We start from the raw sequence: 15877 nt of genomic DNA, 5'->3' as shown, positions 1-15877 counted from the left end.
GTGCCTTCTACCTCAACGCCAGATAACTCCAAGCAAAAGAAACCTGAATTCAAGAAGCCAACCATCCCAAATGGATATGAATCAAGGAACAGCCCTGTCTGGCCCCATCTCCTGAGCCGTGTTCTTGATCGTATGAAGAAACATAGACGGGAAGCAATGTCGACCATAACGATCCTCAGAGATCTAGAACAGATAAATCAGTCAATTATTCCCATAATCCCAAGATAAACACCAAAAGAATCAAAACAACAGAGGAAAACATATGTACTCACCCTTTTCCCACCCTCATGCTCCGCAGTCTTGTACCCAAGCCACCGTCTGTACAAATCCTCTCCACTATGCGTCGTAAACATATACGACAGCCGGTACATAATATGATCAAACATATGATCAAAATTCCAAATACTATCCGGACCCCCATTAATATTCTCCGGCGGACCAGGGTTGTAAATCCGTGCCAGTTCCCTCGGCGTCCACTGCCCATCCGCATAGATAGGATGCGGAATATGGACAGCCTTGAGACCATGGAACAAAGCCCACGACGCACCCGTCATCTCCGACGCAAGACCAAGACCCTTCGTCGCCTGCGCGTGGTGGATCAAATCCAGCAGACGCTTGGAATACCGACCCATTGTAATGACCGCTGCGCGGCGCGGCGTCCACGGTCCGTGTCTGAAGTTCCAGATCTTGTCTGGGAATGTCCACTGTGTGTCTTGTGGGTTGAAGATCGGTAGGAAGGTTATGAAGTCTGCTTCTTCGCCTACGCCCCAGGTGTAGTTGTCTTGGTCTGGGGATGGTACTGGAGGGTCTGGGCCTAGTGGTCTAATCCCGGTGCCGGATACGGGGCCCCAGATTGTGCGGTTGGATCGGTCGGATAGGCTTTCATCTACCATTTGTGTGAACTCGCCCCAGTTGCCGTGGGCGCCGGGGGTGTAGAAATAGGCGTTGCGTTCCCAGAGGTATTTTCGGGGTTGATCGCGTGCGAAGGAGACTGCCCGGTCTAGGAAGTGGTAAATGTGCCCTGTGTGTCGACCGTCCATTTCTAGTTGCCAATAGTAGTCATAGTGGGGATACAGCTGGGAGAAGATTTGGAGAGGTTGGTGGTGTTGGAGTTGGGGACTGTGGGTGCTGTTAGTTAAGTGTGTCTTTGACATCAGTCAATGGGAAAGGGTTGATTCACCTATGCTCTTCTATCTTCGGATACCAGGCTTCCAATAGTTTGTTATTGAAGAAAAGAGCCATGTTGCGAAATTCTTTGGGAATAGCATTCCTGAGCCGGTTGATGGTCTTGATATCAGAAAATATGGGCATCTCGTTTTCCTTGACATGACACAAGAGATAGATTTGATACTCCCCGCCAGAATGCAAGGAAAGTTCCATAATCAAAGCCCGAAGGTATTCACGATGGTGAGGCTTCCAATTGAGCCCATTCCACGCCCGAATTAGTACAGCCGAGCGAGGATGGAACCGCTTCACACCCGAAGGAGACACAGGTGACTCCGGTGTTTTGTGAGAATCCTGGGGAAGATCGAAGGCCAGTGGACTCGGGTTAGAAGAGTTGGCAGTCTCAATTGACTCATATCTGTCTGCATTTCTTTCCAGGCACAGGTTTTGCAGCCTATCCCAATCAACCTCGCACCACGGCACTGCGGGAGGACGCGTGAAGCCCGGTACCTCGTTCTCGCCGTCGTCGTCGTATCCATATGCCCCGAAGCGGGAGTACCGGTCCGTGCAAACGTTTCCGTCTAGACCCAATGCCTCGTATGATCCGAATCGTGGTGCTGGGAACTCGGCTTGTTGGCCCTTGTAGACTTGTACCATGTCTTCTGCAGACCGGCGGTCGAGATAACGACCCCTGGGGCCAAGGCAGGGCTGGAACTTTCCATGGAACTGCTTCTTCCATTCTCGGCTGTTGTAGGCCGGGTATGGGTTGTAGATAAGTGGGACTGGGTGTGAGGCATTGACGGACTCGATACTGGTTAGGCTTAAGGTACCGCCCTGATAGAATCGCTTGTCTCTAATACAAAGAACATTTTTAGCATAATATTATACCAGTACACTCGTAGGATATTTGGACTAGGTACAAACCTCCGATCATGTGCTATACCCAACGCATCCGGCTCAGGTGAGTCTTCGTCTGCTACCTTGTCCCACGCACCAACAGTTCCATGATACTGACCGGGCCGAAGGATCCCGGGGCCATGTAACGAAGCATAGACAGTCATAAGATTTGTCTCCGGGTATCCAAAGAGATATGAGCTAGTCTGGATAATGGTGACCAGACAGGCAAGATACCCCAGCCAGCGCAACCTGGTCCACCGGCGATCCCATGGAGAGGCAGCAGACCTGGTGTAAAATGGAGACGTGGTCCTGTTTCTTGTGAGGAGTTTCATAGCGAGCGACAGTTAAGGAGCAAGGTAGATAATTGCATCCTTTGGCTTTGGAAGCCACAGTATGTGCGTGGTGTGCGTGGTAGGATGGAAAGGGAAGTGCAGAGGTGAGCAATCGGATTGTATGGACAGGTGAAGCATATATGGGAGAAAGTTGAAGCAATGGAATTGTTTGATCGTAAAATCTACGAGACTGGGGGGTTTGATAGGGAGTTAGAGGCCTACGATGTCATCAATACGCGGTGTTGACTGCATCTCCGACTAACACTTCGGTAATGCCACACTGGAATCCAACCTGATACATAGGGCAGAACATTGCCTGAAGTTGCACAATCCAAAATGGTTATATGTTGGGATATTACTTGGAGTATTATGTTGCTAATAAGCTGTGTGATTGTCATACAGTGTACCACGCCGTGGGACATACGAGTACATTTGTAAATAGTATTAGATCAGAGGACCAACATGATAGAAGAACTTCCAAATTTTTCCATTTGAGGAGTGGATGTCACCCTCATTTCCCGATTTGGCTGCTCGTTGAATCTATGAAGCACAAGGAGTAGTGACCATTGCTTGTTCTTTCCCTTGTCACACTCACTTCTTGTGGCTTATCACAAGGAGAATTATAAAGCCTTGGAACACAATATGTTGGTCCCAGCTACCCATAATCTCAAATATAGAGAATTCCACAGTGTTTATATAAAGACCAAATAAAAATAGCACATGTCTTTCATTTCCATGCTAAAAATAGCCCACCCTACCAGAGAGCCCATGATGCGGGGAGGCAAAGGAATATATACGAATGGCCATTAATCACATTTGTTATTAGGAGTTGTTTGATCAGAGAAACCAATGAGATACCCTCCACCAATCCAATGAAACCAAAGAATGACACACCCAAGCTCCGTCTACGCAAAGTAGCTCTTCCATAGAACACCTGATAAGTCTTCGAGCTGATCCGAGGTGAAAGCCTAAAATAATAATGGTTAGCCCGTTTGCTTCAAAATAGGACCAAGGTTAAACGCATAAGCACGAACCTTTGCATCAATGTGCCAAGTATCTTGTCTAGTTTTCTTAAACTCGCTGATAATCGACTTCACGCTCGAACCGACGATACCAGGATCATTGGCCGCGCGGATACTGAGCGAAGTCAATGCCTCGGGCATCCAGTGAGGCGGAGGACTGTTGTAGGGGAAGGCCTGGATCAAAGCGCCAAGACCCAACACAGCACCGTGGCGAACAATAATCAAGCGGTTGTGCTCGGGAGTGGGGGTTCCAGCGCCAGATGACACAGCGGAGGAGGCAATTCCTGAGCGGAAGTTCTTCGGTTTCTTGGGGAGAGGGTTGTCTGCCAGAACCTTCGTGAAGCGTTCATGGAAACGACTGACCATCTTTTCCCGCAGGAAGACGGGCGAGCATCGGACCATACCGGATAGTGTGGCCGAGGCGCCAGCACGGACTTCGTGTTGGGGGTCTTCGAGCATGGAGGCGATACACTCGAAGAGCTTGTCGCGGTCGGCGGGGTCGAGCAGGAACAGGCGGCGGAAGTAGATGATTTGGATGTTGATCATGATACGCAGGCGCTGATGCCATGATGGGGAAGTCTGTCCGATGCGGATGAGAGATTGGATGAATTCGGAGTCTTTCTCGGCTGGGTACGGAATGTTGGGGAGATGACGGAAAACGTGGTATGCGAGGGACTGAAGCTCTGGATCTTCCTTCACGTCCATCATGTGCAGGAGCTGCGCGGTGAAGACATCAGGGAAGAATGAAACAAGCTGGGTACACTCGTGAGAAGACAAAGTTGAGTCCAGCCAAAGGAGAACAGTTTTGCTACCCGAGGTGTAGGATGAGGGTGTCTGTTGGCCGGGAGTTCTGGCCTTCCGCCATTCCTCGATTCGACTGAAAACTCCACGGATCACCTTCGTAAAGTCTTCGGTAGGCGGGTAGGGGTATGCGCCAACAGAAGAGGAGGATTTCTGGGCCTCGAGAAGATGCTGAACATCAGGGTACGACTCGTGGTACCTCGTGCGATAAATGGTTGCAAGAGTCTGACCCATTGCCTCGCGGACGCCCTTGTACGGGTGGTCTAAATGTGCAAGGAAATCTTCCACAATGGGCTTCTCAAGCTGGTAGTGCCAACCAGAATCAATGATACATTGATGCAGGAGGTTGATCTTGGAACTTTCCTTGAATGCTGCGTTCGTCGACATGTCAAGACGGAAGCTGGATAGCCAATCGACCAACGGCCACGCGCGGCGGGGATCACGGCATTGAAGGATCATGTGAAGGAATGTTGTCCAGTAGCCAGAGTTCTCTGGAGTGAGGCCGTCGGTGAAAATCTTTCGCACGATAGGGAATGCATACTCCCAAACCATGGTCCGCTTCTCCACGCCTGTATCCGTCACAGAGGAGATCAAAGCTCCGAGGATTTCAGCCGTGGCACGATGTTGGTGCTTATCACTGCCGTCTTCAAAGACTTCCTTGATCTCTTCTTTGATCTCCTCGAACGAGACGGCTGTAAGCCCATCCCGGATCATAAGCTCGAATGCGTAGAGAAGCATCATAGCACAGGACATGCGGAACTTGTCAGCAGATGGGTCCCGTGGCTCTTGCTTCAAGTACATGAAGAACTTAGAGAACCACTCGCGAGTGAACAACTTGCCCATCTTGGTGCGAACCTTCCATTCAACATCGTCATACTCGATATCCCGTGCTACATTGGACTTGTAAGCCGGCATGGTCTTGCCCCATACGAGCCAGCCCGGGAAGTCGTGATCAACGTAGTACTCCGCCTCAGGCTTCGCGAAGCTAGAGAGATACTCTTCGGTGTATCCTTTCTCGTAGGGTTTGGTTGCAACCTTGATCTTTGATGGGAATCGCTGGTGACCAAGAATGTAGTTCTTGTACTCGTGAGTGCAGATGGCCCGCACATCAATCATAGTGAACAGCGCGATGAGAGCCTGGGAGTACATGCCTCGCAAGCCAGGGTGGTCGTCAATAGATCCGAGTGTCATCAGTTCGATCAAGTTATCGCTGGCGATGTAGTCGAAGCGGAGACCCATAGTGATGACGATAGTCGCAGCGCGGCTGGCAATCTTCCAATGGGATACCCGTGCCAGGTTGACCAGCTCTTCGGCCAAATCAGCTTTCTTTTTCTCGATAGCTACGCGCTTGCTATTGACAACTGCGCGCTTTTTCTCGATTTGCCCGGTGACATCTTCAGTGGGAGCAATTGCCTCCACAATTTCTTGATCTAAGATAGCCATTCGCTCCATTGCGCGGCCGTAATCCATGACCTGGAAGACAGCGGTAGAGCAAATCTTCTGGACAGAAGGCTTATCAACGGCGCTGGCATCGATAAACGTTCTGACCACGGCAGGCGCATACTTCCAATGCCGCCCAACAGTCTTGGCTACACTGCTCAGAAGCAGCGAGTAGAGTGCTCCCTTGATGCGTGCATGGTCATTTTCCTTGACACCCCTTTGGAGAGCCGTAAGTAGAGGGGGGATTACGAGTAGTCTGCCGCCATAGACTGCCTTGAGTGCCGATTCGCCTGCGTTTTGGGCATTGCGACGCGTTTCCGTGTAGAGAGATACACAAGATTCGGCAATATCAAGAAGAAGAATTTCATCAAGCTTGGACCGAGGACGGGGAGAAGCGTTGTGTCGTAGGCGTTGGAGGTGATACACGTTGGCTCTGCGCACAAGCAGGGCTCTGGGGTAATCCTTTCGCATACCACTCATCTTATAAGGGTGAATATCCGCGGCCAAGAGGCGAGTCACTCGGTCGAGTACATGAGCGGACCTCTCAATGCCCACATCAACAAACCACGATCTGAAGGCAGAGTACAAAGCCCCAAAGCAAGGAACATCATCCTCCTGATTGTCGCTCAAAAACCGGTGAACATCATGCAAGACCCAACCAGTTCGCTCACGGAGTTCATGGATGGTAGTATATAAGGGGTCTCCCTCCTTGAGGGCATACCCAGTGGAGTAGGTGAAAGCCTGTCTGATTATAGCATCATCAGAGCTGTCCAGAACGGTATCAGCATCTTCATCAACGTCATTTGAAACACCTGAATCATCACCCATCTCCACATCCCCGGAGGTGCCGTTCAAGGGTCCTTGTGTTGTGGTTGATGCGGCTTTGGGGTCAAAGAGGACAGAAACTCCAGACAACACGAGCCGTAGGAGCACAAGGTTTCGAGTAACCTCATCTGACCAGTCTTTGCCGCTTCCATCACGCTTGACAAGTGATGTCTCATGAGTCAGCGCAGATAGCGACTTCAAAGCCGTCTCTGTTTGGATTTTAAAAACGTCGACGGCAAACTCAATTTCCTGACGGGTCGGCACATGCCAATTGATGTTGAGGTTGTTCACATCAGCTTGGTAACTCCAGAGCTTCGGCTCGATGCCGTTCGCTTTGACAGAAGGTTCGTAGAGTGAGAAATCATTAGTGTACGTCCCGGTCAGGTTGAGCAAAAGGTGATGAATGAAGTTGGAAATATGAACTGTAGGAATGCCACGGCAGTTCTGTTGCATGTAGACTGCAATGTCAAACAGTTCCTGGCGGTGGCCAATGACAGCGCTGCCGACGTGCACCACGCACATGCTCAGCATACTGACATTCCAGACCAGACCTCGATCACGAGGCAAAACATCGGTTCCTGTGGTTCGGGTTGATCCAGCACCATTATCTTCGATCTCAGTGCGAATCGCTGCGGTCAAGACAGGGACAAAACGCTTGAGGGCCTTCTCTGGGTTAACCTTGCATAGGGCATTGCAGATGAAAGCCATTGCATCACGAGCCTGGTGGATGACATGGTTGGACACGAAATCCACAATTTTTCCTAAAGCGATATCGTAATACTCCGGAGACAAAGAAGCGAGCAAAGGCATGAACGTGGCGGGAAGAGTGTTCACAATATTCTCTTCAGGTGAACCGTTTCGAACCCTGGAGACGTCCGGCAGATTTTCCAAGAGTGTGAAAACACGACCCAGGAAAGCTATCGTGAAGTCTCCGAAGCCACATGTGGAAGAGCGCAAGATCAATTCCTCAGTCTCATCATCCAGCTCTGTATCATAACCCAGCTGTACATCCGACCCTTGCTCTTCCATCCTCTCCATTTCACCTGAGATCCATTGCATGGCAAGCATGTTACAGTTAATGTCCTCCCGCCCTTTAGTCAAGTCGACCATTGGAATATTGTAACAGGCCGATTGGATGAATGACAGAGCATGAAGCGACTTTTCAAGATCATTCGCGTCAATGCCAGGAAGTGTCAGACCCAACAAAGTCGTCATATGACAACGATAGCCCTTAGTGCGCGAAATAACACGAGATAGCGCTGTCATAGCCCGAAGAGAGGATGCAGTCCGGTGCACTTCGACGAGACCTTGCAGCGCAGGGTAGATTCTCTGCAAAGCACCGGGTAGGATGAGATGCGGTTCTAAGTAAGCCAGGCCTTGCAAGGTCGACAGGGAGAAGGTCATTGCGGTGCTGCTCTTAGCATATATGCCCATGAAGATTACGTCGCGGATGCACAAAACAAATCGCCGCTTCAGAGGCTCATTCAATCGTCGCTCAGGTGGGACATCCATCTCACCGGTTTGTTCACGATTCCAGCGCATGACGAAGAAATCAGTCAGGTAATAAACCAGTTGCGACAGGGTCTTGGTCCAATGGCCGGAGTTTGAAGGATGGAAGAACGTCTCAACAGCTTGGATAAGACCTTCGAGCTGTGTGAGAATCGAAACTTCTGCATCCACACAAGCGGGGGAGAGCGACATCACAATCCACCTGGCAATATGATGAGCAACCGGGTGCTTCCGCCCATCTCTATCAAGCATGATACCCAGACCAGACGAGATATCCACCAGGGCACTATAAGGGGAAGTGGATTGCCCGACGGGGATTTCCAACAACCTCAGTATCGCGGTGAAAATGAGAGCAGACTGTTCCTTGGTGAATATACCATGCTCGGAGAATGGAATGTGAGCAGCCGGCAGAGAATCTCGGGCCAATCGGGAAAGATAGTCCAGATATGTTGTGTCAAACGTTTTTGAACGACCGACCAATGACCACAAATGGAAATGTGTAGGCAGATGGCTCTGTGGTAGGAGATCAACTCGCGAGTCGGGAGCCGGGGATGTCGGAAGCAGCAAATTAATGAGCCCGGCGACAACGAAGGCACCTTCTGAGAAGGATGTGGTATAATGAGGCAAGAACTCTTCGAGCATGGCGGGAAGTTCACACGGGTCAATGAATAATTGAGCGAATGCGCAAAGCTTGGTCAGTGTCTTGACATTCCGCTTCAGGTTGGTCGAGTGAACAAGGCCGGACTCGGTGGGGAGAACAAAAGCCTTGAGCTCCTTGTATAGAGGCTTCCAATCTAACACGAGGTCTTTGACTGGTTTGAGATAATGTTTGCGCCTAAATTCTGGGTTAGTAACCACACTACCCCCGCAACAACGCCGATGCCCTAACTTACTTGGTGAGAAGCATGAACATGCTCGAAAATCGCTCGGCGACGGACGGGTCAATCCCAGGTGCAAGTGCAAGCTCAAAATACAATTTTACAAGGCTTATGCGCTGCGCCCGAGTGGGATCGAACTTGAGCGACAGCCATCCGCGTAGCTCGCGTGTCCAGTGCACGGCTCCGGGATTGAAGTCGCCGGCCTCCACTGCAATATAGAGCTGGTTCAAAATCTCTCGCAGATTTTGATTTCGCTCAGTCTCATCCTCAAGCTGATATGGGAGATATTTGAAGTATGGATAGGTACGGGCCCGCACGCGGGCTATCGGTTCGCCTTCGCTATTCACAGCGACGGGCTCACCACCGGGCGAGGTCGCCCGGGAGAGCTCTTGTGCATGATGAAAATTGTCGGATGTGAGAATCGCCTTGGGGCCGGAGGCTTCCATCATCGGATGAGAGGTAGGTAATGGAATGGTCGACACGAGGTGGAGATGAGATGAGGGAGGAGTAGCCGTTGTTGGGTGAGCTCTGGCAGCAATACGTCAGCAACGCCTATGTTTCACGGGAGTATCTTTTTTTTCCCGCGCAGTATCAATCACAGAACAATTTTCGAAGGAAATCGTACTTTTAATGAAACTCTGAAGCTCCTACTCCGAAAAGCGCGGAATTTGGAACCGGAGATTGTATTTCACACGGCTGTGTTCGCATGAGGTACTTTTTTTCTCGGCAAGCGAGCGGGAATATGACGAGCTCGTATTCGTTTGGGTAATTGAGCAATTCAGGATTTCAGCCTCCGTTTCTTCGTTTCTTCTTGAAATGCCTAGATGTTGAAGGTCAAGATGTCAAAGGGGAGATGGTCGAGAGTTATGATGACATAATTATACGTAACGAACTTTGGAAGCTTGGGCCCTGCAGAGCGACCCGCGTGGAAAGATGCAGACTAAAAAAGATCTAGTAGGATTTGGTTTTGATAGTCCTATGAGAAAGAAATGTGAGATTCTGTTTCTTTCACGTCTCTTCTTTTTCCAATTTATAATAGTTCAGTTAGTGGGCGACTGCGCCTTTCCAAGGTTTACCCCAACTTAGGCTGACAGCCACCTTACGCAAGCATATCGCCCAACCCAATTCGGGATGGCCGCATTTTTGGCCATTCACGGCAGTCCGGGCCATGTTTTTTTTACCTAGGTAAATTAAATCACATATCAATATACAAAGCAGGTGACTCGGACCAATATCGAGCCGGGTCATCGCTACTCGTCATTCTCTTTCATGCTGGGGGTAGGAAAGAACCGAAAAGAACACCCTGGATCAACGCATAGCCCACCATGCTGTACACAGCGACCACAAGGGTCCGGCTTTGCTTGGGTGAGCTTGAACTGAGATCTACAGCACTAGTAACCAAATACCAGTACCATACGGGATACCCCGATGAGATGCGGTTAATGATCTGGACATGGTAGCTGGTGAATGCCATAACAGCCAGCAAACCCTGAGGAACTGCCAGCCGAACAAGCATCGATCCCGGGCTCGTTGAAGACGAGGAGGGACTTTGTAATGCCCACAAGGAGGATCGACATAGAAGGGCCAACATGGGCCCCGCCAACAGGAAAAGAGGTATATTGGGGACAGTCCAATATTTTAAGAACCCGACATCCCTATTGCAGTCAGTAAGAGTGAGGACAACGACATTCAGATACGAATCACTGCTTACCAGTAATGATTTTGAACCCAGCCGTAGATGCTAGGCAAAGTCCACTCACACCATGGCCGAAGATCACTCTCGGACACGCAGTACATGCGATAGGCCATGAATTGAGGAATGACCATCCCAGATCCTACAATACAGCCACCAACAATAATCACGGCGAGGCGAACGATGGTGTGCAGTGTAGGCCCTTTGGTCAAGATCTTCCAAGCCAAAACTACAGCATCATAGGCAAATAGGAACCCGCTGAGAATCCCATTGCTGCGGACCATGGTCGCAGCCGCGAACAAAACTGCGGATGTGAGCACTCGAATATCGCGCAGACGCGTTGCCCCATTGCGCTCGGCAATGAGAGATGATGAGTAGAGGTAAAAGCCAGTCATGTTGAAAAGAGAGACTATCGACTCTCCATAGGGTGCGGACAGAAAGGCTCCCGCTGGTGAGATGATGTGAAGAGCCGCAGATAGGAAGCAAATGAGATGTTGGGTGGCAGTCGCATGACCAAAGATATTGGCCGACAGACGATAGAGCGCCAATACGGACAAATAATGGGCAACGTGGGAGAGAACCACACCTACCATTGCAGTGCTAGCGGGTCCAGCATCTCCGCCAGAGAGACGAATACCTGTTCATAGTATTAGTATGTGCTAAAAACGAGATACCCAAGATGGGTAGAGTGATGGAAGGAATTATGTACCGGAAACAAAGATAGATAGAAGCTTAGTGTAGCCCCAGCCAAAGGCCCATTCTTGCTCAAACAGATATCCCTTTTCGGCAATATCTACGTAGTAGATACTGTCCCATCTGGCAAATTTAAGGGGTCCCGAGAGAGACCCAGAGTGGGCAACCGTTGATGGATCGGCAAGATATGAGATTAAGGAGGTGGATGTATCATAGCCTGATCCTGGACAAGCGACAACGACGATGTACAACAAGATCTTCCATGACCAAAAGGCCAGTGTCAAACTTCGAATTGGGTTGTCCAATCGTAGTAATTTGGCAAACAATGGCGGTGGCCTTGTGGTAGGTTGGACTGAAGCCATGAGAGGTTCCCAGTGACTTTCGCCACTAAGGGTGATTGGAATGAAATCTCGGGACCTCGGGAGTTTCCGTAATCAGGACTAATGGGATCGGGTTCACGGGGTTTAGATGTCGGGATATTTACCTGACGATTGTCCGATTATTTGTGGTCCGGTCTGCCGAGGTAGCCTGTAACTTTTTCCCAGGAGGTGAGAGTTGGAAAGGCTCGGCATAAATATGCAAAATATGCATAATTAGTCATTCGGGTCCACGACCTCGGGTTCTGGAGACTCCCGTTTTTGATCAACGCCTCCGTACCTAGGTATGATTACCTATGATGTATGATGTGTATACTTTAAGTGGCGACTGTGATTCGTGAAACAGAACCAATGTCTGAAAAATCAACACCGGATCTTGGAAATCAACCTAGAAACTTCGCCTTATACCACCCTGCACTACTCCGCATATCTGCACATCGTATACCGATTTGCAGGAATTTCCATTATTCCCACCCACTTTGGTCAAGTGAGCTCTTCCGAAATGAGCAGAAGCGCTAGTTCATCAAACTCTCTCCGGCACATCAATCTGTCCGATTCTAAAGGTTAAACCTGATTAACAAAATCCCTCAGATTATCTAAGAGAAAAATTCTGTTTTTGAACGTGATAGTCCCACCATACCAAGAATATATGGATACTCTCACACTCGTATATGAGCCATATATGGGCTCATGAGGTAAAAAACCTCGGGCAAATCTGCCCATATTCCCACTAAGATGGGGCTTGCCAAGAACACAGGGCTAAAATCCTTGTCACGATCTCAGACAGACCAAAAAGACTATGAATGATCGTCACCGGAATCCGGAAGTGTCGGAGGCCGTATACTACCGAGCCCGCTGACAAGCATAATCCGAACATCCATTACGGAATAGATGGATTTTGTGCATTGAAAGATACATAATTACAAAGTATTAAACCCAACTATACCCAATTAAACACAATTGAACATAATCAAACAATTAAAATACATACTTTACACACTTTGGGTTAAACTTGTGCAACATACTACTATGTAAATCGGTGTCCACTACCACATTTTTTGATTACATCGTACTCTTTTTTGATTATTCTTTTCTTTTTTTCACTTTTTTGTACTTTTTTTTTCATTACATAGCTCTATAAGGCTGACCGCCCCATTCATATTGAGGAAATCCTTTATTCCGAAGGTTGCTCCTGCAATCAAACATCCCTTCCACTCTTTAAACCTTTCATCCCCCTTGCATTTTCTTTTTCTTACATACACATCTTGCAAGTCTTTTACAATCTTGACTCGCATTTCTATCCATTCGGCCTTTGCAATCGTGATTAGGTCTTCCCCACACATAGCTCCGGAGCTGAACATTCCCCCCGCAGCTGACGCGTTTGAATCCGGGCTTGTTCATGACTAGTACATTGGGTCGGGGTGAAATTCCACAAAGATTTGGCTCTTTAATACCAATGTGGCTCCGCTAGGGCTCAAGAATGCTGTTGAATCTTGGCCTCACAGCGGATGCCGCAGCAGCCCATACACCAGAATCCCGGCCTTCTGCCTGTACTGTCTACTCGCCTACCTGCTTACTGTCTGCTCTACCATTGTTGAACTCCTTCTACAGTCCTCCCAGGCTCCCTGATGGTTCTACTGATTGTCCGGGGCTTGTATCCGCTATGGTCATGAGTCCGATTGAGTCGGCCTCGGACGCGGGTGAACCCTCCACAGAATCAGCTGTTGTCGCCAGGCCCCAAGTCACCCGTTCAGCCACAGTTCGGAAATCTCGACCCAAAACGTCATATCAGTTCGCCCATCCCGCCGCTCATGCTCGCCACAAGCGGCTGAGACTTCGTCCTAAGCTCCTCCTACAGCTACAACAGGTGTCGCAAACCCCTCGCCCACTACCAGTAGTAGATATTCTACCATCGACATCTTACCTACCACTATTGGCCCGCAAGTTCCCGGCCATCTATCGGACCAGAAATGGATTGGGTCCGTATGACCTAATCGTGGTGTTGAGCGAACAATACGACCGGACGGTGGGCAGCATTCCTGAAAAACGCGTCAGCTCGGAGGATGAGGACGAAGATCATCGGGAGGTGGTCGCCACGATCTGTCAAAAGCATCAAGAAGATGCTCGACTGAAAGGAAAGGCGGAGATATGCCTGAACTTCGGGCCTGTCTGGGATGCTTCACCTCTCCCAAGTGGGTCTTACGAGTTCGTCGCTCAGACAGATAGCGGCTTGCAGATCATGCGGTGGGCTTTGCGTGGTGGGAGGAGTCGTCGGATGACTACGCCCGCAGCGCAATTACGTGAGGACAGCAAACGCTTCACTTTTAGCGTCATCGATCCTACCACTCGCCGGCATCCCGTTCTCGCCTCCATGACTCGAAATAAGTTAGAAATCAATGATGAATATTCCACGGCTGTCCGGTCCGGCACTGGTCCCACGACTCCAACTTCGGGAATGTCGGTCGTGAGTGATGCCTCGGATGCAGAGACTCCCCTCGATGGAAGCTTCGTCACCCTTGATGATGGACTGCGAACTTTGATTGTCATCACCGGCATCTGGGTCGCCTTCCGTGAGGGGTGGTCAGACAACTTCCGCTACGGCGACCTGGTGTCTTCGTCTAGCGCAAAATCGATTATGTCTCCAACATCGGTGAAACATCTATCTCCGACGATCGCCAAAAATGAAACCGACTCTTTCCCGAACAATGATGAAGATGGCAAACGCTGCATGTCGGTTTCCAGTATTCGCCGTTCCACCGCCCCATCCACCGTGGATCGAACGCAATTCGATGGTTTGTCCAGGCGCTCCAACTCCACCGGTGCTGCATTCATGGATCGAGCGAAACGACGATCCGCTTCTGGGCTCACCACTCGCCTGAACCGACACAGCATGTTCACCACCTTGGACGAAAACGGCCGCGATATCGTTGTCTCCCGTCCTGCTTCTCCTCGCCAACCTTCCGCTGAGGTGGAGGATTCATCTCGAGCTAGTCAGCCTAAACCGAAATCTCCTACGAAGGCCCAGCCGGAACGAGAAAACACCAAACCAAATGCGGGCCCAAATGGACATCCTCCAACCTCAAATTCCGGCATTACACAGCAGAACAGCACCCGCAAGAAGAAGCCGGATTTTCTACCCCCCGAAGCTGTCGACTCAACTTCCAGCAAGGGAAAAGTTCGCCGCCGCCTCAGTACTCTCTTTGGCATATTTCACCGAAAACACGATACTCATTGACCTTTCAATTCCCCATCGCCATGTATACCCCTGCATCATATTTGTGGCTAGTCCACATGTAAGCATCACAGCACCACGTTCGAGCCTCATTGCATCTGGCATCAGTTGGGCGTTCATACGTTGCAGCGCAATTCGTCCGGTACGAATCCTTGCTGGTGTTCTTTTTCTTCTACTCTCCTCTCTCTCTCTCTTTCATTACAACTTGCATCTTGCATCATTTGCATCTGCGCGTCCTTCCGGTCTTCTCTTTTCATACCTACTTCTCACTATATCCTCATCTTCATCTCCTGGGGCGCAAACTCAAAATGTGTATGCTCTTATCTCACTCGTGTACATTGCTATCCATCTATCCATCACGCTACATATGAATAAATACCCCACCACACATAGTCAATTCCACAAGCTTTTCATTCTATCATTTCTTCCAAGTATATATTCAAAATATCTCACTAATCTCATTAAGGACCAAATGTTAGAGCTATATATATACATATTATTGTACGTTCAACTCAACTAGTGAATCAAGTCATTCACAGCTTCAAGCTACAACAATCCCCAATATCACCTTACAATGTATAGCAGGCTATGCCCCTTATCCTCTGGCTGAACGAGACCGGATATCTCGGAGGAGAGTCCATCCACTCCGCATGTAAGTCTGCCTTGTCATAAGCGCTAGAAGATATTAGGAAGGGATCGTCCTGTGCTGGGCGCTAATGTACACCCTTGTCTGCGCCTTCGATCGAATTAGCGTTCGCCAAGATAATAGCGTGCGAGATAATCGCCTTGTGCTTATTCACGAAGGTGGTGGCGGCGTTATGAGGTGTGTACCTCGTACTCTGCGCAGGGTGATGTATCATGAATGCAATACGTGGCTGAACTAAAACGAACTGGCGGGATTATCGAGTGGGTGGTGCCCCGTAGAAGTACCGATGTTTAGGAAAGGGGAGAATTGGGAATACTTCCGGAATAAGCAAAGTACATACTTATAATAGAGAAGATCTTCGGTGCACA

The 15877-nt window shown here is 49.5% G+C and overlaps 4 protein-coding genes across 4 annotated transcripts; 1 reads left to right on the top strand and 3 right to left on the bottom strand.

The window, feature by feature from the left end:
* Positions 1-81: 81 nt before the first annotated feature.
* Positions 82-2393, bottom strand: N7455_012086 (DUF3405 domain-containing protein; the record flags this gene model as incomplete). Its single annotated transcript, XM_040960817.2, has 4 exons — positions 82-183; positions 273-1119; positions 1181-2017; positions 2089-2393. 4 exons carry the CDS (start codon positions 2391-2393, stop codon positions 82-84), a joined length of 2091 nt encoding a protein of 696 aa, XP_040808733.2.
* A 905-nt stretch (positions 2394-3298) lies between these two features.
* N7455_012085 (proteasome activator BLM10) lies at positions 3299-9317 on the bottom strand (the record flags this gene model as incomplete). Its single annotated transcript, XM_040960858.2, has 3 exons — positions 3299-3361; positions 3428-8825; positions 8884-9317. 3 exons carry the CDS (start codon positions 9315-9317, stop codon positions 3299-3301), a joined length of 5895 nt encoding a protein of 1964 aa, XP_040808708.2.
* Positions 9318-10135: 818 nt separating this feature from the next.
* Positions 10136-11616, bottom strand: N7455_012084 (uncharacterized protein; the record flags this gene model as incomplete). The annotated part of the gene is made up of 3 exons (XM_040960827.2): positions 10136-10523; positions 10580-11198; positions 11271-11616. 3 exons carry the CDS (start codon positions 11614-11616, stop codon positions 10136-10138), a joined length of 1353 nt encoding a protein of 450 aa, XP_040808692.2.
* A 1495-nt stretch (positions 11617-13111) lies between these two features.
* N7455_012083 (uncharacterized protein) lies at positions 13112-14866 on the top strand (the record flags this gene model as incomplete). The annotated part of the gene is made up of 1 exon (XM_040960834.2): positions 13112-14866. The coding sequence occupies one exon, from the start codon at positions 13112-13114 to the stop codon at positions 14864-14866; it is 1755 nt and encodes a 584-aa protein (XP_040808714.1).
* Between the last annotated feature and the right edge of the window lie 1011 nt (positions 14867-15877).

Source organism: Penicillium solitum (assembly GCF_028829755.1).
Source record: "Penicillium solitum strain IBT 25940 chromosome Unknown utg000009l_segment0_segment0, whole genome shotgun sequence".
Classification (NCBI taxonomy): Eukaryota; Fungi; Ascomycota; class Eurotiomycetes; order Eurotiales; family Aspergillaceae; genus Penicillium; species Penicillium solitum.
The sequence above is the reverse complement of the archived record's forward strand: the minus strand, read 5'-3'. Positions and strand labels throughout refer to the sequence as shown.